Source organism: Rana temporaria, chromosome 6 (genome assembly GCF_905171775.1).
Source record: "Rana temporaria chromosome 6, aRanTem1.1, whole genome shotgun sequence".
Classification (NCBI taxonomy): domain Eukaryota; kingdom Metazoa; phylum Chordata; class Amphibia; order Anura; family Ranidae; genus Rana; species Rana temporaria.
The window spans coordinates 103,258,024-103,285,093 of record NC_053494.1 but is presented as its reverse complement, the minus strand read 5'-3'; the positions used below and the strand labels follow the sequence as shown (position 1 = coordinate 103,285,093).

The 27,070-nt window shown below is 44.9% G+C and overlaps 1 protein-coding gene across 1 annotated transcript in view; it reads left to right on the top strand.

Moving 5' to 3' along the window:
- Nucleotides 1-1,331: 1,331 nt before the first annotated feature.
- Nucleotides 1,332-27,070, top strand: part of WIPI2 (WD repeat domain, phosphoinositide interacting 2) — a 44,649-nt gene continuing 18,910 nt past the window's right edge. Inside the window, exons 1-6 of the mRNA XM_040357090.1 lie at nucleotides 1,332-1,544; nucleotides 15,936-16,018; nucleotides 20,726-20,895; nucleotides 22,610-22,706; nucleotides 23,111-23,208; nucleotides 25,286-25,378. Of these exons, the coding sequence (XP_040213024.1) occupies nucleotides 1,471-1,544; nucleotides 15,936-16,018; nucleotides 20,726-20,895; nucleotides 22,610-22,706; nucleotides 23,111-23,208; nucleotides 25,286-25,378 (615 nt within the window). The 5' untranslated portion in view covers nucleotides 1,332-1,470. The remainder of the gene's footprint in view (nucleotides 1,545-15,935; nucleotides 16,019-20,725; nucleotides 20,896-22,609; nucleotides 22,707-23,110; nucleotides 23,209-25,285; nucleotides 25,379-27,070) is intronic.

The following is a 27,070-nucleotide window of genomic DNA, read 5'->3' as shown; positions in this document are numbered from 1 at the left end:
ACAATGCAATTTTACATACTTATTTTCCATATTGTTTTTTAAATCATATTATATATTGGCAAACAGGGTTTGACAAATTTGCTTGGAATCTAGGAGCCAGCTAAAAAAGTTAGGAGCCAGAAACACGCCCCGTCTTGCCAAGCTAACATGCAGAAGCGAACGCATACGTGAGTAGCACCCGCATATGAAAGCGGTGTTCAAACCACACATGTGAGGTATCGCCGCGATTGGTAGAGCGAGAGCAATAATTCTAGCCCTCTAGACCTCCTCTGTAACTCAAAACATGCAACCTGTATCGCCTATGGAGATTGTAAGGGATAAAAGTTTGTCGCCATTCCACGAGCGGAAGCAATTTTGAAGCGTGAGATGTTGGGTATCAATTTACTCGGTGAAACATTATCTTTCACAATATAAAAAAAAAATTGGGCTAACTTTGCTGTTGTCTTATTTAATTAAAAAAAAGTGTATTTTTTCCCCAAAAAGTGCCCTTGTAAGACCGCTGCACAAATACGGTGTGACAGAAAGTATTGCAACGACCGCCATTTTATTCTCTAGGGTGTTAGAATAAAAATAAAATATATATATATATATATATATAATGTTTGGGGGTTCTAAGTAAAGGGAAGGAGGTGAGTGGGCAGTGAAAAAACAGGCAGGGGAAGCTCCATTAGCATTGCTGGTTGTCTTGTCATACCAACGGCCACCACAAGAAGGCGCCAGAGAAGCATAAGACTAAAGAGAAGGCCGCAGCCTCAATTGCCGGCGCGGCCCAGGCGATCGCGCCAGGGGGGGCGGATTGCGCACGGAGAGACGGGATACCTCAGCTGTGCCGCCCCAGGTCGCTAATTCTAGTCGCAATTGCGGCCTGGCTCCCGGGTTTGTCGAACACTGTTGGCAAACCAACACTTCCATTTGGTATGTTTCCAGATAAGCTCTGACTTCTTCTCCCATTTGTTTTTGATCCAGAAAAAAGAATGTTCACATTTAGAAATCATGATTTTGCATGCCTTGCTAACAGATATGACTTTTTAAAACTAAAAGGTTAGGACATCCCATAAAACTTTTTTAAGTATGCAAAAGAAAATCCATGCCATTCCAGCTGGTATCTGTGTTGTCATTTCAGCCTGCCATGTTTACATACAGAAGGAGGGTGAACTCTCTCCTAGCACACCCCTCTGAGATATCAGTCCTCCCCCAGTGTAAGCTGCAGGTGTTCGGTCTCACTACACGCCTCACAGTCCTCTCACATCACTGGAGCTCAGCCGACCTCCTCTTCGCCGCTCTCCAGTCAGCAGGCAGCGCACGTAAATGACGTCACGGCGCCTTTGGGTTACCTGCGTAGTCCAGTGGCGCTCGCATGCGCAGTGAGGTGTCACGTCCAGGCCGGTAAACAAGGAATGAGGCGGCAGCAGGCTCGGAGCTGTTGGCAGCTTGAACACCGCTGTGCCTAGGTGATAAGACGGGGTCACTATGAACCTGGCCAGTCAGAACGTGGAGGCCGGAGCGGCTCAGCTCTTATTCGCCAACTTCAACCAGGACAACACGTACGTGAGTGTAGGGAACGTTCCTGCTGAGGTATCATGAGGTGCATTGTGTCCTGCTATACACCTGGAGAGATACACAGCTGTCATAACATGGGGGAGGAGCTAGGTGGTAGTGTGGAGTTCTGTGGCAGTTCAGTAGTGAGGGTTCTGTACACATGTGTGGTGGAGGGTGAACATGGACATTTTATAGACTGATGAGACGGAGGGGGGGAATGCTGGATCTTGTAGTTCACCTCCAGTGGAGAGCACTCCTTGCCTAACCCTGGTACAATGTTACACATCCATGGTAACCCTCTGCGCATTGCCTGCTAGCTGGACAGATGGAAGATGTGCTGGGCAAAATACTTGTGTTTCTACAGGCTCATTTACACATTCTCCTCTGAAAAGTGATCCACTGATCGCTTTAGAGAAGTGTTTGGCAGACAATGAGGAAGAAAGATGTTGCCTCCTCAGCATCTTTTTTTAACCCCCTAAATGCTGCACTATTGTTTCACAGCTGTGTGCATTGCATGCTATTGTGGGGTGGCTCAATTCACTTGAATGGATTGCATTTGGCGGCCGGTAGTGGTCACTGAATGCAACGAGCCTATGCATGTGTACACCCCGCTGGCCACCGAGCCTATGCATGTGTACACCCCGCTGGCCACCGAGCCTATGCATGCAGGGCCGGCGCTACCACTAGGCGAATTAAGCAGCCGCCTAGAGCGCACTGCCGCCTAGGGCGCAGCCCTGGCCTGTCACCTACTCATCACCGCTGGATGTAACCTCTGGAGCTGCTGTCCCTGTGCGGTGTGTCTTCGGGAGTGTATACTGGAGTTCCAGGGGAGAGGGAATGTCTGCTGCCAGGGATAGTGCAGAGGCGCGGGGAGGAAACTATCACATCCACGTGCAGCACACTAACAGGTCCCTCCCCCGGCTCCCACAGCGGCAGAGTTGTTTGGCGGTTCAGGGATCTGATGCCGAGGAGCTGGGCCGCCCCCTTCATGGTCGGGACTCGTGAGGGGGTGTGGCCAGCCAAGAGATGATCCCGCCTTTCACTGGGGGACGGAGAGCGGAATGGGCGGCCTCAGGAATGATAGCAGGTCTTTCTGGGCAGAGCAGCAGGTAAAAAAAAAAAAAAAGGTTCTAAAAATGCTGTTTTGTTTTCACCCAGTCCTCTGCCCTTCTGTCACCCAGTCCTCTGCCCTTCTGTCACCCAGTCCTCTGCCCTGCTGTCACCCAGTCCTCAGCCCTGCTGTCACCCAGTCCTCAGCCATGCTGTCACCCAGTCCACTGCCCTACTGTCACCCAGTCCTCTGCCCTGCTGTCACCCAGTCCTCTGCCCTTCTGTCACCCAGTCCTCTGCCCTTCTGTCACCCAGTCCTCTGCCCTGCTGTCACCCAGTCTTCAGCCATGCTGTCACCCAGTCCACTGCCCTACTGTCACCCAGTCCTCTGCCCTGCTGTCACCCAGTCCTCTGCCCTGCTGTCACCCAGTCCTCTGCCCTTCTGTCACCCAGTCCTCTGCCCTTCTGTCACCCAGTCCTCTGCCCTGCTGTCACCCAGTCCTCTGCCCTGCTGTCACCCAGTCCTCTGCCCTGCTGTCACCCAGTCCTCTGCCCTGCTGTCACCCAGTCCTCAGCCATGCTGTCACCCAGTCCTCTGCCCTGCTGTCACCCAGTCCTCAGCCCTGCTGTCACCCAGTCCTCCGCCATACTGTCACCCAGCCCTCTGCTGTCGCCCTATCCCCTGCTGTCGCCCTGTCCCCTACTGTCGCCCTGTCCCCTGCTGTCGCCCTGTCCCCTGCTGTCACCCAGTCCTCTCCTCTGCCCTTCTGTCACCCAGTCCTCTGCCCTGCTGTCACCCAGTCCTCTGCCCTGCTGTCACCCAGTCCTCTGCCCTGCTGTCACCCAGTCCTCTGCCCTGCTGTCACCCAGTCCTCTGCCCTGCTGTCACCCAGTCCTCTGCCCTGCTGTCACCCAGTCCTCTGCCCTGCTGTCACCCAGTCCTCCGCCATACTGTCACCCAGCCCTCTGCTGTCGCCCTGTCCCCTGCTGTCGCCCTGTCCCCTGCTGTCGCCCTGTCCCCTGCTGTCACCCAGTCCTATCCTCTGCCCTTCTGTCACCCAGTCCTCAGCCCTGCTGTCACCCAGTCCTCTGCCCTTCTGTCACCCAGTCCTCTGCTCTTCTGTCACCCAGTCCTCTGCCCTTCTGTCACCCAGTCCTCTGCCCTTCTGTCACCCAGTCCTCAGCCCTGCTGTCACCCAGTCCTCAGCCCTGCTGTCACCCAGTCCTCTGCCCTTCTGTCACCCAGTCCTCTGCCCTGCTGTCACCCAGTCCTCTGCCCTGCTGTCACCCAGTCCTCTGCCCTGCTGTCACCCAGTCCTCTGCCCTGCTGTCACCCAATCCTCTGCCCTGCTGTCACCCAATCCTCTGCCCTGCTGTCACCCAATCCTCTGCCCTGCTGTCACCCAGTCCTCTGCCCTTCTGTCACCCAGTCCTCTGCCCTGCTGTCACCCAGTCCTCAGCCCTGCTGTCACCCAGTCCTCAGCCATACTGTCACCCAGTCCTCTGCTGTCGCCCTGTCCCCTGCTGTCACCCAGTCCTCTGCCCTGCTGTCACCCAGTCCTCTGCCCTGCTGTCACCCAGTCCTCTGCCCTGCTGTCACCCAGTCCTCTGCCCTGCTGTCACCCAGTCCTCAGCCCTGCTGTCACCCAGTCCTCAGCCCTGCTGTCACCCAGTCCTCAGCCCTGCTGTCACCCAGTCCTCAGCCCTGCTGTCACCCAGTCCTCAGCCCTGCTGTCACCCAGTCCTCCGCCCTGCTGTCACCCAGTCCTCTGCTGTCGCCCTGTCCCCTGCTGTCACCCAGTTCTCTCTCTAAAAAAAATTGAATTGTTGGCAACTATGCTTGCTGTGTACGGCAGTTAAATGAGGGTCAACAAACATCACAGGGGGGTATAGACAGGGCCAGTGCTAGACTGTTTTGTGCCCTTTCTATACCTTATATAGGTATAGAAATTATATTTTAGCGGTATAGAAGTTTTATTTAAAAAAAAAATTGGGGGGCGCAAGTAGCTGGTCTCGCCTAGGGCGCAAAATAGTCTAGCACCGGCCCTGTATGCATGTGTACACCCCGCTGGCCACCGAGCCTATGCATGTGTACACCCCGCTGGCCACCGAGCCTATGCATGTGTACACCCCGCTGGCCACCGAGCCTATGCATGTGTACACCCCGCTGGCCACCGAGCCTATGCATGTGTACACCCCACTGGCCACCGAGCCTATGCATGTGTACACCCCACTGGCCACCGAGCCTATGCATGTGTACACCCCACTGGCCACCGAGCCTATCCATGTGTACACCCCACTGGCCACCGGGCCTATCCATGTGTACACCCCACTGGCCACCGGGCCTATCCATGTGTACACCCCACTGGCCACCGAGCCTATGCATGTGTACACCCCACTGGCCACAGAGCCTATCCATGTGTACACCCCACTGGCCACCGGGCCTATCCATGTGTACACCCCACTGGCCACCGGGCCTATCCATGTGTACACCCCACTGGCCACCGGGCCTATCCATGTGTACACCCCACTGGCCACCGAGCCTATGCATGTGTACAACCCACTGGCCACTGACTTAGCAGCATAAGGGTCCATTCACATGGGCTTTGTCGGTTCAGCAGGGGATCTGTGAGCAGGTCACTTACTGATTTACAAATCAATCGGACTGTTGTCAGTTTTTTTTTTTTTTTTTTACATCCATGCCTTTTCAGTGTGTGTTCACATTACAAAGCAGACCGGAGCGGACCCGTGATGGTGCTGTGGGTGTCTGTTTACATCAGACTACCTTTTGAACTGTTTGGGTCTGGAAAAGAACATGGTATTTTATTTTTCTTCTGGATTTGGACAAACTTGGTGGTCCATTGTGTCAATGCACACAAATCTGTTTTCATCAGCCTGCCCATATTGAGCTTACAATCAGTTCCACCTGAAAAATTGACAGGCAGACCTGATCAGAAAGCTAATGTGAGAGGGCTTGTAGAGGGGGTGGTTGTGGCGTGGTAAAGCTGTGGCTAAACTGCATGTTTTACCACCCTCCAACAGCAAGTGTAAACAAGCCCCTAGACCAAGGTTTGACAAATTTGCTTGGAATCTACGAGCCAGCTAAAAAAGTTAGCAGCCAGAAATGCACCCCGTCCCGCCAGGCTCACGTGAGTTGCGCCCGCATTTGAAAGCGGTGTTCAAAGCACACATGTAAGGTATCGCCGTGATTGGTAGAGCGAGAGAAATAATTCTAGACCTCCTCTGTAACTCAAAACATGTCACCTATGGAGATTTTAAAGGGTAAAAATTTGTCGCCATTCCACGAGCGGACGCAATTTTGAAGCGTGACATGTTGGGTATCAATTTTCTCGGCGTAACGTTATCTTTCACAATATAAAAAATAAATCGGGCTAACTTTACTGTTGTCTTATTTTTTTCCCAAAAAAGTGCGCTTGTAAGACCACTGCGCAAATACGGTGTGACAGAAAGTATTGCAACGACCGCCATTTTATTCTCTAGGGTGTTGGAATAAAAAATATATATAATGTTTGGGGGTTCTAATTAGAGGGAAGGAAATAGCAGTGAAAACAGGGGAAGCTCCATTAGTGGATTCTGAAGCAGGATTTACTCACATCTCCTTACACCAGCATATGATGGTCTCTATCACCCTGAAAAGAAGCCCGCCACGCTCTTCAAACTTTGTAACTTTTGAGTATGGGACTTACTCATATCATGTTTCAGAATCTACTTTTTGGTGTGTGGGTTTTCTCTTTATTGCTTGATTTCAGACATAATTACATTACAATTTAAAAGCTGAGTAGTTTACACAAGACAGATAACATTTTTTGCGGTCTTCGCAGCTCACAGAAAGTGACATTTCTGGCAAGATCAACATGTATTTCCTGTACTTGCTGAAAATGTTTTTGGCCTGAAATAAAACGAATGCAGTCACAGCATTTAGAGACTGGTAAGCTCTAATGCCGGGTACAGACAAGAGGATTGATCCGCGGATACGGTCCACCGGACCGTATCCGCGGATAAATCCTCTCGAGGATTTCCGCGGATTTGGATCCGATGGAGTGTACTCACCATCGGATCGAAATCCGCGCCGAAATCCCATCGCGATGACGTGTCGCGCCATCGCCGCGATGATGACGCGGCGACGTGCGCGATGCTGTCATATAAGGATACCCACGCATGCGTCGAATCATTACGACGCATGCGAGGGAGGGAATCGGACGGATCGATCCGGTGAGTCTGTACAGACCACCGGATCGATCCGCTGAAGCCGATTCCAGCGGATAGATTTCTTAGCATGCTAAGAAATTTTTATCTGCTGGAAATCGGTCGGGCCTAAAAAAAATCAGCGGAAAAAGATCCGCTGGGATGTACGCACCAGCGGATCTATCCGCTGGAACTGATCCACAGATCAATTCCAGCGGATAGATCCTCTCGTGTGTACGGGGCCTTAGACATAAAATATTTGTTCTTAGGTTTAGATTTACTTTAATTTTTGATCCAAGTGGAGCGCAAGTTAAACAGCTAAATTCACAGTTGACCTACATGTGTATTACATTGTATGTATATCCAATCAGTACTGGGTAGGGAATGGTTAAACCACTGTCAATTTATTTTGTGCATTTGTGTCCTATCCTGAAATCGCAGCAGGAAATAAGGTGAAGTGTCTACAAAGTGAGTGGATTTGTGACAGCTGTCATAAAAACAGGGGTCCCCCCATTAGAAGACGCATGCCTACCTCTTCTGGCAACAACTGTGACTCTCTAATTTTCTCTTCACTGCCCGTCTGTTGGTGACAATTTCTACCAGAACAAATAGAAAAAAATACTTCCCAAATATGAACATAAAAACCTGAAAATGTTGGAAGTCGCAAGCACTCCAGAAGATTGTTTTCGCTTTTAATTGTGGAGAATTCATGTTAGTAAATTTGGTATTAATTGGGACCTGAATACTTAAAGCAGAACTCCACCCTAAAGTGGAACTTCCACTCATCAGATTCCTCCCCCTCTCCGGTGCCATAATTGGTACCTTTCGGGGGGAGGGGGGACAGGATACCTGTCTTCGACAGGTATCCTTTCCCACTTCCGGGAGTCCAGCCGCGGCAGTGATGTCACCGCGGGGCTCCCTCCTCCTCCTCCCCTGGCCGCCGGGCTAATGGGAGAGAGGAGCGGGGCCTCACGCATGCACAGTAGGGTTCCCGGTGTGAATCCGAAAGGCTACACTGCCGGGTTCCCTTACCCACAATGGCGGCGGCAGCACCCGACAGCTGATGGAAACATCAGCTGCGTTGCCGACATCGACGGACACAGGACGGGTAAGTGTCGATTTATTAAAAGCCAGCAGCTGCAGTATGTGTAGCTGCTGGCTTTTAATTTTATTTATTTTTTCCCTAGACACTTTAGGCGGGCCTGTAAATGTGCTTTCTTGAACAGGGGGACGTTGCAGGCGCTGCAGGATTTCAGTCCTTCATGGTGTAGTGCGTTACCAATTGTTTTCCTGGTGACTATGGCCCCAGCTGCTTTGAGATCATTGACAAGATTCTCCCCTGTAGTTCTGGGCTGATTCCTCACCGTTCTCATGATCATTGAAACTCCACGAGGTGAGATCTTGCATGGAGCCCCAGACCGAGGAAGATTGACTGTTATTTGTTTCTTCCATTTGCGAATAATCGTGCCAACTGATTGATTGCTTCTGTGGACAGGTGTCTTTTTTTTTTTTTCTCTTTATACGGGTAACAAGCTGAGATTACGTGTACTCCCTTTAGGAGAGTGCTCCCAATCTAAGCTTGTTACCTGTAAAGAAGACACCTAGGAGCCAGAAATCTTGCTGATTGATAAATACTTATTTCATTCATTAAAATGCAAATCAATTTTATAACTTTTTTTCAAGTGCGTTTTTCTAAATATTTTTGTTATTCTGTCTCTCGCTGTTATAAAAAAAAAAAAAAAACTTGCCATTAATATTATACACTGAGCTTTTATTTGTCAGTGGGCAAACATACAAAATTGGCAAGGGATCAAATACTTTTTTCCTTTATTGTATGTTATTACTCCCACCATTGCAGAAGGTCATAAGGTGGGTAAATGCTGTAAGAAAATGTGAATGATTGTGCCGCCCCAATGGGGCATAGAATTGTTATATAGATTGTTTCTCTGAACCATTTTCTATGGACGTTATGTTTAGTTCACATGCTGCCATCTAGTGATCCTTTGCGGTAATGCATTTATTTTTCTTTGTTTTTTTTGTCTGATTTATGACACACTTCCTTTCTATTTAATGCTACACCCTTCTTCCTGAGTTTTGTGCTTCCTGTGAAATGGAGGCAGCTACAGGCCACATGTAACATGGGCACATGTATTCTGCATAGTAAGCTACAGACAATATCATCTTTTGACCACAAAAGTACTACAACCTATTCATCTGTTGTAACCCGATGCTCAGAATTAAAGCACCTCTGCGAATAGAATTGGTATTGGTGAGTTCAAGCTATCTGATGGGGATTGTCCTCCGTGATTATATATGCTTATACAGGCCAGGCATAGAGGTCTCAGGGATAAATCGCTTCACAGCAATCGGAGTCAGAATAATGATTCTCCGATTTTCACAGAAAGTCAAAACAGAGGATGGAAATGATGTACCAACATTCTCGTATGACAAAGGCTTTTTTTGTTTGTTTCTGATTTATGCGTAGTCTTTCTTATGTGTAAAAAAAACTTACACATTAAATAGGAATCGTTTGTTCTGTTCACATATAAGAAAAATGTTGGAGTTTGTCCCTTTTGGAAATTTTATTTTGGAAAATCTGAATCGAATGTTGTATACTAAAATCGAACGATTGTGCCTCGTATAGAATTATTCTACTGATTTTCTCATAGATATTGATTTACTTAAAGGCAAATATGCTGTGCAATTTAAAGCGGAGGTTCACCCTAAAAAACATCTATGTACCATCCCATCCAGCATACTTGCGTCAGCTATAGTATGTTTTTTTTTTGTTTTTGCTGTATTTACCGTTTTAATCGTTTTGTTTCAGACTACCGCGGGGAGCAGGCTTTCCTATGAGGAGGGGGAACATGATTGACGTCCGGCTATGGCACGTCACGCGTTCCGAAAATAGCCAGAGTAGGACTCGGCTCTTCACGGCGATATACGGCACCTGCGCACAGACTAGGAGCTGACTGCGCAGGCGCCGTATATATCAGAGGCCTATTTCGGCTATTTTCGGAACGCGTGACGCGCCATAGCCGGACGTCAATCATGTTCCTCTCTTCATAGGAATGCCTATTTCCCCGCCGGAGTCTGAAACGAAACTGAGCGATTAAACGGTAAATACAGCGGCGAAAAAAAAACATACTATAGCTGATGCAAGTATGTTGGATGGGATGGTACATAAAAAAAAAAGTTTTAGGGTGAACCTCCGCTTTTAAGGCTTCATGTACACAGGACACTTTTACAAGCTCTCCTGAACGATTTAACTTGACGGATAGCAATCCACATTTAAAACGTCAGTTTTGGCGTGTTTACATGCCACGCTTAGCAGCGTTTTGCCGTGTTTGCTTTTAGAGGCGTTTAACCACTTAAGCCCCAGGCCATTTGGCTGGCCAAAGACCAGGCCACTTTTTGTGATTTGGCACTGCGGCGCTTTAACTGACAATTGCGCGGTCGTGCGACGTGGCTCCCAAACAAAAATGATGTCCTTTTTTTCTCCACAAATAGAGCTTTCTTTTGGTGGTATTTGATCACCTCTGCAGTTTTTATTTTTTGCGCTATAAACAAAAATAAAACGACAATTGTGAAAAAAAGCTATTTTTTTGACTTTTTGGTATAATATCCTGCAAAAATATAATAAAATAAAAAATGTCCTCTGTTTAGGACGATACATATTCTTCTTCATATTTTTGGTAAAAAAAAAATCACAATAAGCGTTTACTGATAATTTTTTTTTTTTCATCGTGACTGCAACATTATTGCGGGCACATCGGACACTTTTGACGCCATTGTCATTGATACAGCGATCAGTGCTATAAAATGAACTGATTACTGTAACAATGACACTGGCAGTGAAGGGGTTAACCAGCAGGGGGCGCTGAAGGGGTTAAGTGTGTCCTAGGGAGGGCTTCTAACCGTAGGGGGGATGGGCTGTGTGTGACACAACACTGATCACCGCTCCTGATTACAGGGAGCAGTGATCAGTGTCCTGTCACTAGGAAGAATGGGGAAATGCTTGTTTACATCAGCATTTCCCCATTCTTCCTCTCCGTGAGATCCGCGGGCACGCCCACAATGCCGCATCTTAAAGAGGACATATATATATACGTCAATCTGACCACAGGAGCCATTGTGTCGGCGTATATATGCATGACCTGGTCGTTGAGCGTTTGTAAACGAAGCGCGGCTAAACGCGAATTACTTCGTTTAGGCGAGTATAGAAGCGTTTGGTGCTTAAAATGCCTCTAAACTCAACTGCCTAGAAAGTAATGTAAACAACCCTGTGTACATGGACAGATAGGATAACCATTGAGGAGAGAGAGTTCAGGGGCAGCTGAAAAAAAATCCCAACTGCTCCCAAACATCATTTTACCAGCAGCAGTGTACATGAGGCCTAAGTGCATCTGCTCTATACTGATTTCTATCATCCAATCGTGCACAAACAAAAATGCTGTAGGGTTTTTTGTTTTTTCTTGCGCGTGATTGGGTATTCTCTGCAAAGTGAGATTTTTACTTCATTTACTAAGTTCTGGAGCAAGTGCACTTGTAGTGCACAGTATTTTTGCCTTTTCGTTAATAAACCCCATAGTGCAGGGATGTGCAATTAGCAGACCTCCAGCTGCTGCAGAACTACAAGTCCTATGAGGCAGAGCAAGGCTCTGACAGCCACAAGCATGACACTCGGAGGCATGATGGGACTTGTAGTTCTGCAGCAGCTGGAGGTCTGCTAAAAGTCCTATGAGGCAGAGCAAGGCTCTGACAGCCACAAGCATGACACTCAGAGGCATGATGGGACTTGTAGTTTTGCAACAGCTGGAGGTCCACTAATTGCATATCCCTGCCCTAGTGTGTACCCAGCTATAAGCTGAATGGAGAACAGCTCATATGAAGGACTATTGCAGCAATAAAAACTTGACCGGCATTCCTATTCTTACCTCTATTCAAAGATAAAAAAAATAGTTTTGATTATACATGCACTTTAATACTTGTTCTGTTCTAGCCTCTTTTGTGACTCGCACCCGATTGCGATAATGAATTGGCCAGCAGGAGAATTATTTCCGACTATACTTATGCTGCTTGCCCAGACTTCTTACTTCCACTATCCTGCTCATCGAGTGAGCACTGTTATATGGCCTCGCCTCCTTGATCTTCTGCCTGCTGGATTGTTAGAAGAAGTAAACTTACTCTGTTGTATGTACCTACAGGTAAGCCTAGAATAAAGCTTGCACGTAGGTACTGTAAATATCTCCTAAACTTGCACTGTTTAGGAGATATTTACTGTATATGCCGCTGATGATGTCATTGGCGCATGCGCTCTGGAGAAACTGATGGTCGTGCCATTTCTTCAGAGCCCTGTGCTCCCAGTGGCTCCCACGGGATTGACGTCACGTGGCTTCGACCAGTCACACAGCCGGAGTCCACGGACCCGGGAGGAAGAAGGGTGAAGATGCGGTCTCCAGCGGGGACAACGAGGGCTTTGTTTCACATATTGTGCTAGTATGCAATGCATACTAGCACATTATGCCTTTACTTTGCAGTGGTTACATCCTCTTTAAATTATGTTGTTAAAGCATTACTAAAGTAATTATTTTTTTTTATTATTAAAATAACCATGTTATACTTGCCTGCTCTGTGCAGTGGTATTGTACAGAGTAGCCCTAAACCTCCTCTTCTGGGGTCCTCAACAGTTATCTTGGCTCCTCCTCTTCTTCTTGGGACTACCATAGCCAGCCGCTGGTTATGGAGAGAGCGTAGTATGTGTGCTCCTTACCTGTGTGTCTATGAAGCCGAGCTCCATAGACTTGCACAGGGGAACTTAGGCCCACCCCCCACTTCCTCTTCATTGCTTCTGCTTGACAGAATCAAGAGCCAATGGCTGCTGCTCGATTGCTGTGTAAAGAGAAAGTAAGGGGAGCTTACCTCTCTTTCCCTTCACACAGGGGAAGGGGCCTCAGAGAAACTAAAAACATGTTTTACCCTAATGCAAAGGGTTGATTAAGGTAAAAACGTTTTTATGTTTAGTAACTTTAAATCCTGTGAGAGGGTTGCAGTAATGAATAAATCCCTGTGTCTTTCTTTAACCACTTGACCACTTAAACCCCCTTCCTATCCAGACACATTTTCAGTTTTTGGTGCTCACATTTTGACCACTGGGTTTTTTATTTTCTGCACTATAAAAGAAAAAGACTGAAAATTCTGTAAAAACAAAATTGTTTTTCTTCGCTTGTTATAAAATTTAGCAAATTCGTAATTTTTCTTCATACATTTTGGACAAAATTTATACTGCTACATATCTTTGGTAAAAATAACCCAAATTGGTGTATATTATTTGGTCTTTGTGAAAGTTATTGAGCCCACAAGCTATGGTGCCAATATCTGAAAATTGATCACACCTGATGGCCTATCTCATTTCTTGCGACCCTAAGAGCCCATTCACACAGGTCCGACTTTGGATCCGACTTCAAGTCGCACTGCATGAAGAAATCAATGTAAGTGAATGGGAGCCGTCTTAATGTACACTACTGCAGTCGCTCCGACTTGAAAAAAGGTTCCTGTACTACTTCAATCTGACTTCTAGGCGACTTGTACCCATTGATTTCAATGGAAGTCGCCTCCAAGTCGCCCCAGTGTGAACCTGCAGCATGGGTTTCCCCTCCAAGAACATACCAGGCCCTTAGGCCTATCTTCTTCCAGCTCTTTTACTAGCGGTGGCCCGGTCTTCTTCCGACTTCGGGGGTCTTCTTCCGACTTCGGGGGTCTTCTTCCGACTTCGGGGGTCTTCTTCCGACTTCGGGGGTCTTCTTCCGCCTTCGGGGGTCTTCTTCCGACTTCGGGGGTCTTCTTCCGACTTCTCCGGTTCTTTCTGCCTTCTGCCGGGCACCGCTATCTTCTTCCAGCTCTTTTACTAGCGGCGGGCCGGTCTTCTGCGTCGTCTTCCCTCTTCTCTTCTTCGATGTTGACTCCACACTTCCTCCCGCTGTAATGCCGGGTGCGCAATGATTTATATAGGCACTCAAAATACCTTTCATTCTCCATCTTTTATCCAACTCATGCCTACACGCTCCAGAACTGACATGTTTTTTGGCCCAACACCTTGCATTTTATATATTTGTTTGAAACACCTCTGTTGGACTTTAAAGTAGAACTTTTTTTTTTATTAACAAAAATGCTTGAAATCCGTCCTAATCCATATGTGCAGATACTATGAAGTCCTTTAGTCCCCATTCACATCTAGGCGTTTTGTCGCCTGTAGTGCGACGCCGCTGCCGCCAGAGGGATGAAAAGACATTGCCCTCTATGGCGATGGTTCACATCTCCACACCGAACGCCTGCCGCCTGAAAAAAGTTCCCGGACCTTTTTTTCAGGCGGCTTTCGGCGTTCGGGAACCATCTCCATAGAGGGGCACATCTAGGCGGACAATCGCAGCGTTTTGTCGCCGCAAATCGCGGTACAAAACGCCGCGAATTTGTCTGCCTAGATGTGAATGAAGCTTTATCGTCAAACGTTCTGAGAAAAAAATACTTCTTTTGTTTTGGCGTGTTTTGTGACCCTAAAATGGCACGATTTTCCACAAATTTGTGTGCTGCTGTTATGTGAAATGTAGCCTGCAGCATAGACTAAGCAATAGACAACAATGCAACCCCCACAGAGGGGTACAGTATGCAAAGTGTAGATATGCAAATAATTCTTTAAAGCAGAAGTTCACCCTAAAACAATTATATACAATTCCATCCAACATACTGCCGACATGTACAGTATGCTGTGTGTTTTTTTTTTTTGCTGTACATACCGTTTTATCGTTCTTTTTCTTTTCTGACTCCCGCGGGGAATTGGCGTTCCTATGAAGAGGCGTAGATGATTGACGTGTGGCTAAGGCGTGTCACGCGTTCCGAAAATAGCCGAACTGAGACTCGGCTCTATACGGCGCCTGCGCAGTCAGCTTCTAGTCTGTGCGCAGGCGCCGTATAGAGCCAAGTACCAGTCCGGCTATTTTCGGAATGCGTGACGCGCCTTAGCCGCACGTCAATCATCTACGCTTATTCCCTGCGGCAGTCAGAAAAGAAAGAACGATAAAACGGTATGTACAGCAAAAAAAAAACAGCATACTGTACATGTCGGCAGTATGCTGGATGGAATGGTATATAATTGTTTTAGGGTGAACCTCCGCTTTAATTTCATGTTGGTTATAGAATATAACAGGATTTTTAGTTTTTCTTGATTCCTTCTGTCATCTGCATTTAAAGATAATGAAAGGAGTTTTGCCTTCCTTCATGGAACTGGGCTAAAGTCATTTGTGTGGTCAGGGATGATACCCTACCCCTCCCCCGGCACAAATTGCTGTAGTTTGAAGTGTCACACGGAACGGAGTAAATAAAATAATAATAGCTGTTGTTGGACAATCATTACTGGTTATGCTCAGCAAGCATTATTGTGAGAACAAATTCTTACACAAATATTTTTTTTGCGGTGGTGAAGTTAGATGTGTAATCTCTAATTATCTTCTGTCTGATGGACTGACTGATATAAAAGGATATTCACAACTAAGCTGAACTCGATGGGGTATACTGTGTTTTATTACAAAAATGCCTTTTTCTATAGCAAACATCATATATCTGCCACGTTGATGAATAAAGCACATACACATGACATGACTAAAACTATCAATCGATAATTATTCTTTAGATGTTCCTTTTAGGCTTGATTCACACTTCTGCATTGCTGTAATGTCATACATTTTTAGTGACCCCCCTTGCCAACAGATGTGTTGCAGCACACTACACAGCATAGTATCACATTACTGTGGGTTGTGGTGCACTGCATTTCCACAAAATGGAGCATATACATTTTATTTTTGGTGCATTAAGCAGCCTATTCTAATACATGGGATTTAATGCTCATGCTTAGCTGAAGTGCAACACTTCAAAGCCATCTTCTTTCCCGGTGTTTTGACTGTAAGCAATGCATTCAATAATGTCTCTTCAATCACAACCAGGAAAGTGAGTAGCCACACTTTGGAGTAAAAAGCATTGATCTATGTTAGGTAGATCGAACACACAATAGACCACCTGTGTCTTGAGCTGAACTTTTATGTGCAAATTTTATGTGCATTTTCAGAAATTCCGTTTTATTTTTACAGATCCCTGGCTGTTGGTATCAAGTCTGGATATAAGTTTTTCTCCTTGTCATCTGTGGACAAACTAGAGCAAATATATGAATGCAGTAAGTTTACTTTTTAAGATTCTAACTTATAAGGTGAATTGCATGTCGTCCTCCCTCCACCCTTCTTTCTGCGGCCACCCCCCCTGTTAATGCGTTTGGCCCCTTTCAGGGCACAGTGTGAGTGAATACATCATAGCAAGACCAATTGGCTGTCCATAATGATAACGGGTAGCACATCAAAGGAAAGACGTACAGCTTAAGCAGTATACCCAGCCAACCAACCACTCCACCAAGAGCATAAGCCTATGGAGTACGTATTAACCTACAAAGAGTCTATCCATGACTAGGTCTAGTGGGCTCAGGCCCAGGGTATTCAAAAATGGACCTCAAAGGTACTTATATTTACAAGGGAAAACTTTTATGTTAGTATATGAGTTTCTCCAGGCAAAGATTTTCTCTTGTGCACTGTACCCACTCTTTGTGCGGAGGAGGGTCTGAAGATTTCCAATGCCATAGAAGAACCCTCTGGGCCTAAAAAAGGGCTCTAGCTACAGCTTCTCCAGTGGGAACAGGCTGTTGAAGGTCATCTAAAATGCCCAGTAGGCAGGGTTTAGGGTAGAGTGGCATGGATGTTTGGAAAACCGCAATAACTGTGTTAACCACCCCCTTCCAGTACCTATGTATGTAATTTGGGGCATCTCCACACTAGATAAGTCCCCTCTTGTCCCTGCATCATTTACTGCAAATAGGGGTATCTAAGAGGCCCATCTTGTGCAACCTGACTGGAGTATAATAAGCTCTTAGGATATATAATTGCATGAGCCTTTGCGTCATGTTAAAGGGGTTGTAAAGGTTCGTCTTTTATTTTCCAAATTGGTTCCTTTAAGCTAGTGCATTGTTGGTTCACTTACCTTTTCCTTCGATTTTCTTTCTAAATGTTTTTTTTTCTTTGTTTGAATTTCTCACTTCCTGTTTCTCCTCGGTAAGCTTTCCACCATCATCCGAGCGGTGGATAGTCAGCCAGAACAGCTTACTGAGGAGGAACAGGAAGTGAGAAATTCAGACAAAGAAAAAAAACATTTAGAAGGGAAATTGAAGGAAAAGGTAATTGAACCAACAATGCACTAGCTTAAAGGAACCTATTTAAAAAATAAAAAACAAACCTTTACAACCCCTTTAAGAGAACATTGTGGCACCGCTTGAAGAGCATTTTCCCACTGGTCCTTTACAAAAGTGCACTACTTTGACTATCATGTTGTCTTTATGGTGACTTGCTTACATTGGGTCTGTATGGTTACCTATTAGGAATTTGGTCCTTTTATTTGAAGATTATGTATACAAGACCTTTGGCTGTTTACTGAAGGTACCTGAATTTTCCACCCAAGAAGCAGTGGCTTCACCTTAACATAATTTGCTCCTCTATGGGCAACACACGTATGCTATGCAATCAATTACAATCTAGGCTACTGGCTTATCTTTATCTATTAAAGCTTAGAAGTGGGTTCAAGTGTACTGATTCTGTCACATGTGCTTCTGAAGATGGATTCCTGAAATGCGTTGAACTGTAATCTGAATCTTTGCATGTGGCATCTATAGTCATTCTTTTCCAAGTATTGGATAGAGAGGGAAAGGGTTAGACTTTCAGCCATAAGAAGTTGAGTGCGCATTAGAAGCAGCAGCAAGTCAGATCCCAGCCAATTTCCTGACTGGAGGACATGCAGTATCATCTAGCCCTTTTCTCCTTAGCTGTACTGTTCCTGACCAACCTCTTTCAGTTATTGGATATAAGTTCTTTCAATAATGAAGGTTTAGCATAACACATGGGCATTACTCAGTCTATAGTCTTCCTTTGAGCTTCCACTCCTCCAGACTGTCATCCACTGATACTGGTATCGCGCCGATACTATGCATTTGCGCACGTATTGGTACTCGTGCAAATGTGATGATACTAAAAACCGATACCTTCAGGTTCGGTTCTTGAATCCCGCTGACAGATGAAATCTATACAAAAGAATGCAGGCGATTAACAGTTGTTAAGGGCCAGGGCTGCTGCGTCCTTAACAACCGATGACGTTTTAGCTGTCCGTGGGATTTCCCTTCACCGCAGTGGCCTCGCCCCTCCCCCTTAGTTACATTTGTTGTGTCCTACTGGCGACGTGCTTCTCCTTAAGTAAGAGAGAGGAGAGAGAGAGAGAGAGAGGAGCTGTCAGCTCGATGTTGGTGGTGGGCGGGACCCAGCAGCTATATTACACCAGCCAGTGGGATGGTATCTGGGCTGGACACTATGTGTATGTGGCCGTGTTGCGCTGATAATAACTTATTTCTACGTACAAAATTACATAAGAAAAGAGACCCCCTTGTAAAACGGATCACAAGTGCAAAATAGACAATATAATATCATCCAGTGAAGTGCCAGTGAAGTGCTAGGAATAAATCCCTATTAAGACCAGCATGCAATCTTCATGGGCAACTACAGCAAGTCAGTACAACCTCTGTCATATGGAAAAAATAGACACACCACAGTCCAATATTCATGGGATAGTTCAAAAGTTTACAGACTTCACTCCTATGTCACTTTTCACTTCAGGACAGTGCCGCTCATGTAAAAAAGAAAACACAGATATGGTGCAAATAACGTATGAATAAGGAAGAAAACCAATGCAATACAGCGATTGCACTCACGGAAGCCTCGATCACATTAGGCTCTGCTGTAAAGTAGTACGAACGCCGCTCAGTGCTTAGACGATCTCCTCAGGTGGATGGTCGCGTCACTCGGCTCCTCCCCCACGCGTATCGTCACTAGACACGCGACTTATTCATGGATAAGCCATTCATGGATAACCCATGAATAAGTCGCGTGTCTAGTGACGATACGCGTGGGGGAGGAGCCGAGTGACGCGACCATCCACCTGAGGAGATCGTCTAAGCACTGAGCGGCGTTCGTACTACTTTACAGCAGAGCCTAATGTGATCGAGGCTTCCGTGAGTGCAATCGCTGTATTGCATTGGTTTTCTTCCTTATTCATACGTTATTTGCACCATATCTGTGTTTTCTTTTTTACATGAGCGGCACTGTCCTGAAGTGAAAAGTGACATAGGAGTGAAGTCTGTAAACTTTTGAACTATCCCATGAATATTGGACTGTGGTGTGTCTATTTTTTCCATATGACAGAGGTTGTACTGACTTGCTGTAGTTGCCCATGAAGATTGCATGCTGGTCTTAATAGGGATTTATTCCTAGCACTTCACTGGCACTTCACTGGATGATATTATATTGTCTATTTTGCACTTGTGATCCGTTTTACAAGGGGGTCTCTTTTCTTATGTAATTTTGTACGTAGAAATAAGTTATTATCAGCGCAACACACCTATTTTATCACTATTATTGGTTTTGTACACTTTTTTTGTGTCTGCAGCGGTATTATTTAGTTTTTTATTTCTATACATTTTCCTTGATTAATTAGTATTAGTAGCGCTGTAGTACCATATATTCATTTATGTGTATGTGGCCCCCGCCCCTTTTCTAAAGCAGCCCAGTCATTGGCTGGTGTAATTTAGCTGCTGGGTCCCACCCCCGACATCGAGCTGATCTTTCTTTCTTCCTCCCCCCCCCCCCCCTTCCCAGTGCCATCTGTACTGAGGACATCAAGTGTGTGCTAGAGTGACACGAGTAAACAGGAAGGAGTGGAGTGGATGAGGTTGTTTAAAATATATATATATATATATCGGCCGCCCCAATTTCTAAATATCGGCATCGGCCAGAGAAAAACCCATATCGGTCTACTTCTAGAGTAGTGTATCCTGCACTGAGCCAGGCTTTGCTTCCCCCACCTCTGAATTTCCTGAAGTGTCTCAGCTGCTTCAGAACTTCTTGGAGAGAGGGGAAGGCAGATCTGCTGGGTTTTGTAGTGCAAGGCAGTGATTGGCAGCTGTGGGGTTCCCAAATAAACACCTCCCCCACCCTTCCTGCATTTACAAACAATAACCCATTTCTCCACCCTAAACAATAACTCCCTCCCCATTTTTCCACCCTTAACAATAACCTCCCTGCTGCCTCTCCACCCTAAACAAAAAAAACCCCTCCCCATCTCTCCACCCTAAACGATAACCCCCTCGCTGCCTATCTCGGTCAGTTCGGCCAGGGTCTGAGGGCCCGGCCGCGAAAGGGGGCATACCGGCAGTGGTGTAGTGTGGGGGGGCACAAAATGATTCTCGTGTCATGCTGAGTCTGCCGACAGTGCTGCCCCAAGTGTGCTGTGTGTTGCGGCCATGTTGTTCATTCCCTTGTATTAGTAATAACACTGATGAAAAAAAAGTTAAAGGTACAGTGTTAAAAAAAAAAATGTAAGGGGGGGATGAAAAATGGATATTGGCGAGTACTTGAGGAAAAGTATTGGTACTCGGTCTTAAACTGGTATTGGTGCAACCCTTTTATTAGGACTGAGTGCACTTGATGGGAGTACTGAGGCTGGCTGCTGTCATGTTTTCATTTTGTATAGCAACCTGTCAACTCCTCCTTCCAGCCATGATCTGTCTGCATCACATAGACGAGCACAAAGACCAAGTGATGATATTGCCAGGTCTAAAACAAAAAAATAAGTATTTTGTGTGTCAGTGAAGAGGGATGGAGGAACCAGGGAAGGCAAAATATAAGCAGATCAATCTTCAGTATTAAGATCGGAGGTATAATCATTTGCCTGGTTGAAGATCTCTGTTTTGTAGGCATGCTAAGATACTAACTGCCTTTTCTGTCCCATTTGTTCTCAGCTGATACGGAGGATGTCTGCATTGTGGAACGACTGTTTTCCAGTAGTTTGGTTGCTATTGTCAGTCTTAAAGCGCCACGAAAACTTAAAGTATGCCATTTTAAAAAAGGAACAGAAATCTGTAACTACAGCTACTCTAACACAATTTTGGCTGTGAAGCTAAATCGTCAGGTAAGTGGATGTTACTAATGTATTGAAATAGTCACTATGAACATCTCTGTAAAGTTCATCTAATATATCAGAATTGGGTGAAGATAAAAAGGAATCAATAACTACTCTGGCAATAGCAAATAAGATGTATAAACTGTTTAAAGGGGTTGTAAAGGCTCATGTTTTTTCACTTTCATGCATCCTATGCTTTAAGGTGAAAATACACCCTGCAGTCACCAGCCCCTCATTGGCTCCCACTGCTGTCAATCAAATCCAATGACACTGGGCCGAATGAATGACTCGCAAGGTAACCCCCTCGGAAGAGCGGTTCTCCGAGGGGGTTATCAAATGAGCCGCCAAGGGACCCCAGAAGAGGATGTGTGGAAGGAAGTATGACATGTTTTTTGTTTTGTAAAACTAAGCTTTAGTAGCACTTTAAGTAATACCTTTGTTAAATCTTTCTCATGAATCCTAAGATTTTATTGTCCATGCATTCATTCGGTAAGTGATTTCTGAATGGTGTAGGTAGGGACATGGTACGCCCCTCAAATATCCTTTCTCCTGTTTTTTTTGTTTTTTTTTATACACAAGCTTTATGCTAACTGTACACATGCAACCTATGGGGTATCTTTATAAAACCATCTCTGGAGTATAGGCCAGTGAATATTTTATAACACATTTATCTGAGCATTCCCTTGTCACATTCACCCTATTTATAATGTCTATTTGTCTATTTGTCAATGTGACAGCCAGTAAATGGGGGCTGTCAAGTTAACAGTATGCTGTAATTCAGCTGGCAATTTTGGTGATCTTTGGTCTCCATGGTGCTAAAACTGTTAAACTGATCTAATCTCACGAGTCGGTGTCTCTGCGGTTTACATATTGGCGTGTGGTCCTGGGTGGGCATCACTGGTGGTCCTGGGTTGTTTTTGGAATAAAAAAAAAAAAAAAAAGTGTATTTTTTCCAAAAAAAAGTGCACTTGTACGACTGCTGCACAAATACGGTGTGGCAGAAAGTATTGCAACGCCCGACATTTTATTCTCCAGGGTGTTGGGAAAAAAATTTATAAAATGTTTGGGGGTTCTAAGTAATTTTCTAGCAAAAAACAAAAACAGTTTTTAACTTGTAAACGACAAATGTCAGAAAGAGGCTCGGTCCTTAATTGGTTAACGCAAGTTTAGGAGCAGCAGTGTGCATGAGGCCTAAAATATAGGAAATGTACTATAGCAAGTAAAAGGCTTCTCCATTCACTAGTTTATGGAAGATAAGAATTGTAGAACAATCCATTTACATGGACAGCAAGTGAGGCTGAAAAAGAACAGTCCGAGTAAAAGTAAACAATGTCCAGAGCAGAGCAAACAGTATGAGGCCTGCTTTAGAAGGAATGAACATGAAGTGCCTGGGGGATTGTTTTCACAATCTTTCTGAACGTGCGAATATTTCCTGTCAGAGAACTCCTGCCTGTCAGCATTAGCAGTGTTTCACGCTGGTCTGATATTGAGTGATGCGGCTGGGGAGCACAAGATCCACAGGTTATTTGACATACGATATGACGTCATCACAAGTAGATGTTTTCTCTTCTATGGAGATGGTTATTACAAAATGATTTATGCAACTGATTTACAGCTAGGCATAGGTACTATATAAAAGAAGTCAGCAATCCTGGAGTTGGGCTTTACTTATCTAAGAATCATTGTTTATAACTGTATAAAAATTATTATTCTTGCTCCCTAGAGGCTGATTGTATGCCTTGAGGAGTCTCTCTACATACACAATATAAGAGACATGAAAGTCCTGCACACTATTCGAGAAACTCCTCCTAACCCTGCAGGTATGCTTCCCTTTGTTTCCTCACAAAATGTCTAATGCACATATGTGTATAGTGATGTAGTGTATACCTAAATTGTGTGTGTGTTTTTTTTTTATTTTAGCACCTTCATGGCGAAAATTTTACCCCTCTTTATTTCAGAAACTATTTTTAATGTACAGATAAGCATACCGAGAGAAATTTACTAAAACTGGAGCAACTGTTCATAACAACCAGTCAGCTTTTAGCTTTCATTTTCAAAGCGTAGCTAAACAAGCTGATTGGTCCATTATGCACAGCTGCTCTAGTTTCTGGCTGTTACAGTTTTAGTAAATTTCCCCCACTGTGTCTGATGGGGATATTGTAGTGAATGTTGGATTTTTGACTAGATATATTTTAGATGACGCAAACCTTCATCTATTTTTTAGGTCTATGTGCACTGTCCATTAATGGAGACAACTGCTATTTAGCATATCCTGGTAGTGCATCTATTGGAGAGGTCCAGGTCTTTGACACTGTTAATCTGGTAAGTGCTGGTTGTAGGAATGCACCGATACAGACACCAAAGCATTTGCATGAGTACTTGGGTAGCCTCAGGGGTGATCGTGGGAGAGAGTTACAAGCCCCTATCTCCCCCCCCCCCCCTGTATAGATTTTCTGACAGCTGCTTCTCCTCCTCTCCCTCCTGTGACTGTCAGTGAGATCGGTGTTTGTAACTGGCCACCGCTGCACCGATCATCCCTGGCTGTCACCTTCTGTGCTTCCCGTGTCCTCTTCTGGGTCCCCTGCATCCTTCCTGGCTCTCCGGCTCCTCCTCCGCTCTTCCCTTTGTCGTCGTCCGCTCCCCCCCCTTGATTGGTATTGGCGCAAAAGTATCAGTACTTGTGCTCTGGCTTAAAATGGTATTGTGCAACCCTAGTACACATGCTACTGTTATTCTGTGGTGTTTATTTTTATTATTTACTTCAAAGTTGAACTGTCGGGAAAATTCTGTTAAAATCCACATACTTATTTACCTTGCCTGGTAATTTTGTACATCACAGCACATAGGGATTTTCATATCTATTCAGGTAACGCTATGCTGCCACCTTCTGGTGACGGGATACCGGCAAAAAGACAGGCAATCCCCCACCTAGGCATAACCTCTCATCTAGGCAAGTCTTCAGTTTTTTTGATAGTGTTGTAGGTGATGGTCTTGTCTATGGGTTCTCTGCACAAAAACTAGCTTCTTAGGAAGTCCACCTGAAGTTAGTAGACTTGCTCTGCAGGATCCGTTACCTACAGCTTTCCTACGTCCAGAGGCATGCTACCTGGACCCCACAGTGAAGACGCAGGTACAGCCTGTAAGTTGCTAGTCAGTGTTTAAACTTGTGGAATGATATATTGCCTTACAGACTGGTAGGGGATTCCTGCGGTTGGACTGCTGAGTGCCCTGGGTTAGTCCCTGCTGGCAGCTCTGCTTTGTGTTTTTTGTAGTGCTATATTTCTTACAATGTCCTCCTTGGCCTCACTGAGCGCTACATAGTGAGAATATATTGCCTCTCCTGGACTGAGAGTGCCAGATGTGAGGGCAGACAGTTTCTCCACCCCCTGAATTCACTCACACGCAGTTTAGGCCGTGTATGGCTGGTGGCATCACAAATAGAGATGGATGACCCTTGAGCTACAGAAGTGTGTGGGGGAGGGGGGAGACAATGTACAGGATATCCAGTTTCTCAAAAGGCCCAAAATGGGGCAACCCTGGGCTGGATTACACTAGCTAATTTGTTGTCCCCAATGAAGATGGGTGCCACGGCATCTCTCATATAGGCTTCCTTAGTGCTACAGTCCTAAATGTCTGCAAAGCATTATTTTTTTTGTTTTTATGTCACAATGTAGAGTATAAGATTTCCTATCATCTGTGCCCAGTCTTGCCACACAGAGTTAATCCAGCTCTGAGCAATCCTCTTTTATTGTTCAGTGAAAATTAACAGACTTCCAGATAAAAACCTGTCTAAATAAAAAGTCCTTTTTTTCTAGCTTGGACATGTTTATCATATGTTATGTTTATCATAATATGAGGTGATCCACAGTATAAAAAGTGAGAAATTCACCCCTCCCCCACATAACACATCCTGGTAATATACAATGAACTGTGGATCACCTCATATTATGATAAACCCAACATAACATATGATAAACATGACCAAGCTAGATATGTAAATAACCTGTCACTCAAAGCAAGGAGGGAGAAAATTACGTTTTATTTAGACAGGTTTTTATCTGGAAGTCAAGTTAATTTTCAACAAAAAGAGGATTGCTCAGAGCTGGATTAACTCTGTGTGGCAAGACTGGGCACAGATGATAGGAAATCTTATACGCTACATCGTGACATCAAACACATTTTTTTTTTTTTAAGATTAATCTACCAAGAAGGTTCACCAGAAAACGGCTGACTGCACCTTTTTCTCTTGAGTTTCATTAAAGTATTAGACTGACAAACTATATATATATAATTTAAATGGTTTGTGTGGCGTTGATGTGCTTTAGGGATAGATGGAGGAAAAGTAACACATTTTGCTGTAACATTTTATAGGTGTTTACCATTATTTAATGTTTTACAGAGAGCTGCTAATATGATCCCTGCTCATGACAGTCCTTTGGCAGCTTTAGCGTTTGATGCAACTGGGACAAAACTAGCAACCGCATCAGAAAAGGTAATTTTAATTTTTTCCTGTCCTTAAAGGCAATGTACACTTTTAAATGTTTTGTTTTAACTAGGTATTAGTGTAGTTATATTCCCTGTGCCGTTTGCCTTACTTTGTAATGATGGGCTTGCGCATTATGGCTGCAGTTTGCAGTGTCATGACTGATCGATTTCTCCTGCATCCAATGTTTGCTACAGCTAGCCTGTTCCTAATTGCCAGAGGAATGAGACAACTTCCTGTTCTAGGTAACAGTGTCCAGTGCATGCTTCGCCATCCATTTTGTGCCACATCGCAAATGTGGCAGTGCTACTGTAATAAAAAATAAAATATTCTGTTGCCTTGCTCCTTTTCCTAATGAACAGAGTCGGTGATCACGGACTGTCCATTCACATAACTGAAACATTGTAACCGGTGTTTGCGATGCTTCAGTTTATGAATGGAATGGAGCTTCTGTCTCCTGTCCTTTCATTTTCAGTGCAGCTGAGGCGGCTGAGAAAGGGACTGGGGAATCTGTGTCCTTGGTCCCTTTCTCTGTCTCAAAGGTGAGATCCCCGACATCTCACCATAGCCCCCCAACAGGGCTAAAAAAAAAAAATTGCAACAAATGATAAAACAATGAATAGTAAAAAATAATAAAAATAAAAAACACACTGACGCCATTCAAGCCCCCCCCCCCCCCCAAAAAAAAAAAAAAAAAAAAAAAAGCATTGTAAAAAAAAAAAAAATACTGACACGTGCCACTGTCACATGACATTGAAAAAGTATCGGTAATCGGTATCAGTGAGTTCTTGAATAAAAGTGTCGGTACTTGTACTCAGTCTTAAATAAGTGGTATCGGGACAACCCTAATTACAAGGGATTTTTACATTCCTTTTTGATAGGAATAAAAGTGTCCAAAATGTAAAAAAAAATTTTTTAAAGTAAATTAAACAAGCAAAAAACGTTTACATTTTTAAGCGGCGCGTCCCGGGCCAACGGAGATTTTTATGTGCCAAAGTTTGTCGCCATTTCACGAGCGGGCACAATTTTGAATCGTGACATGTTGGGTATCAATTTACTCGGCGTAACATTATTTTTTTTCATACAAAGTTGGGAGCATGAAATTGCCAATGCGTGTGTGTGTGTGTGTATGAAAAAAAAAAAAAAGGCCAAGATAAATGTCACAACTTTTTCCACCTTTTAATGTGACCTAAGCAATCGCATTCAAAATCATGTTAAATTTGAGTCAGTACACACCTGCCATCATTTAAAGTGCCTCTGATTAAGTTCAGCTGTTCTAGTTGGTCTTTCCTGACAGTTTCTTGGTCGCATCCCACAGTAAAAGCCATGGTCCGCAGAGAGCTTCCAAAGCATCAGAGGGATCTCATTGTTAAAAAGTAAGTTGGGATAAGGGTACAAAAGAATTTCAAAGGCATTAGATATACCATGGAACATAGTGAAGACAGTCATCAAGTGTAGAAAATATGGCACAACAGTGACATTACCAAGAACTGGACGTCCCTCCAAAATTGATGGAAAGACGAGAAGAAAACTGGTCAGGGAAATGGGGAAAAGGCCTACAGCAACATTAAAGGAGCTGCAGGAATATCTGGCAAGTACTGGCTGTGTGATACATGTGACAACAATATCCCTTATTATTCATAGGTCTGGGGGCTATGGGGTTGAGTGGCAAGATGGAAGCCTTTTCTTCTGAAGAAAAAC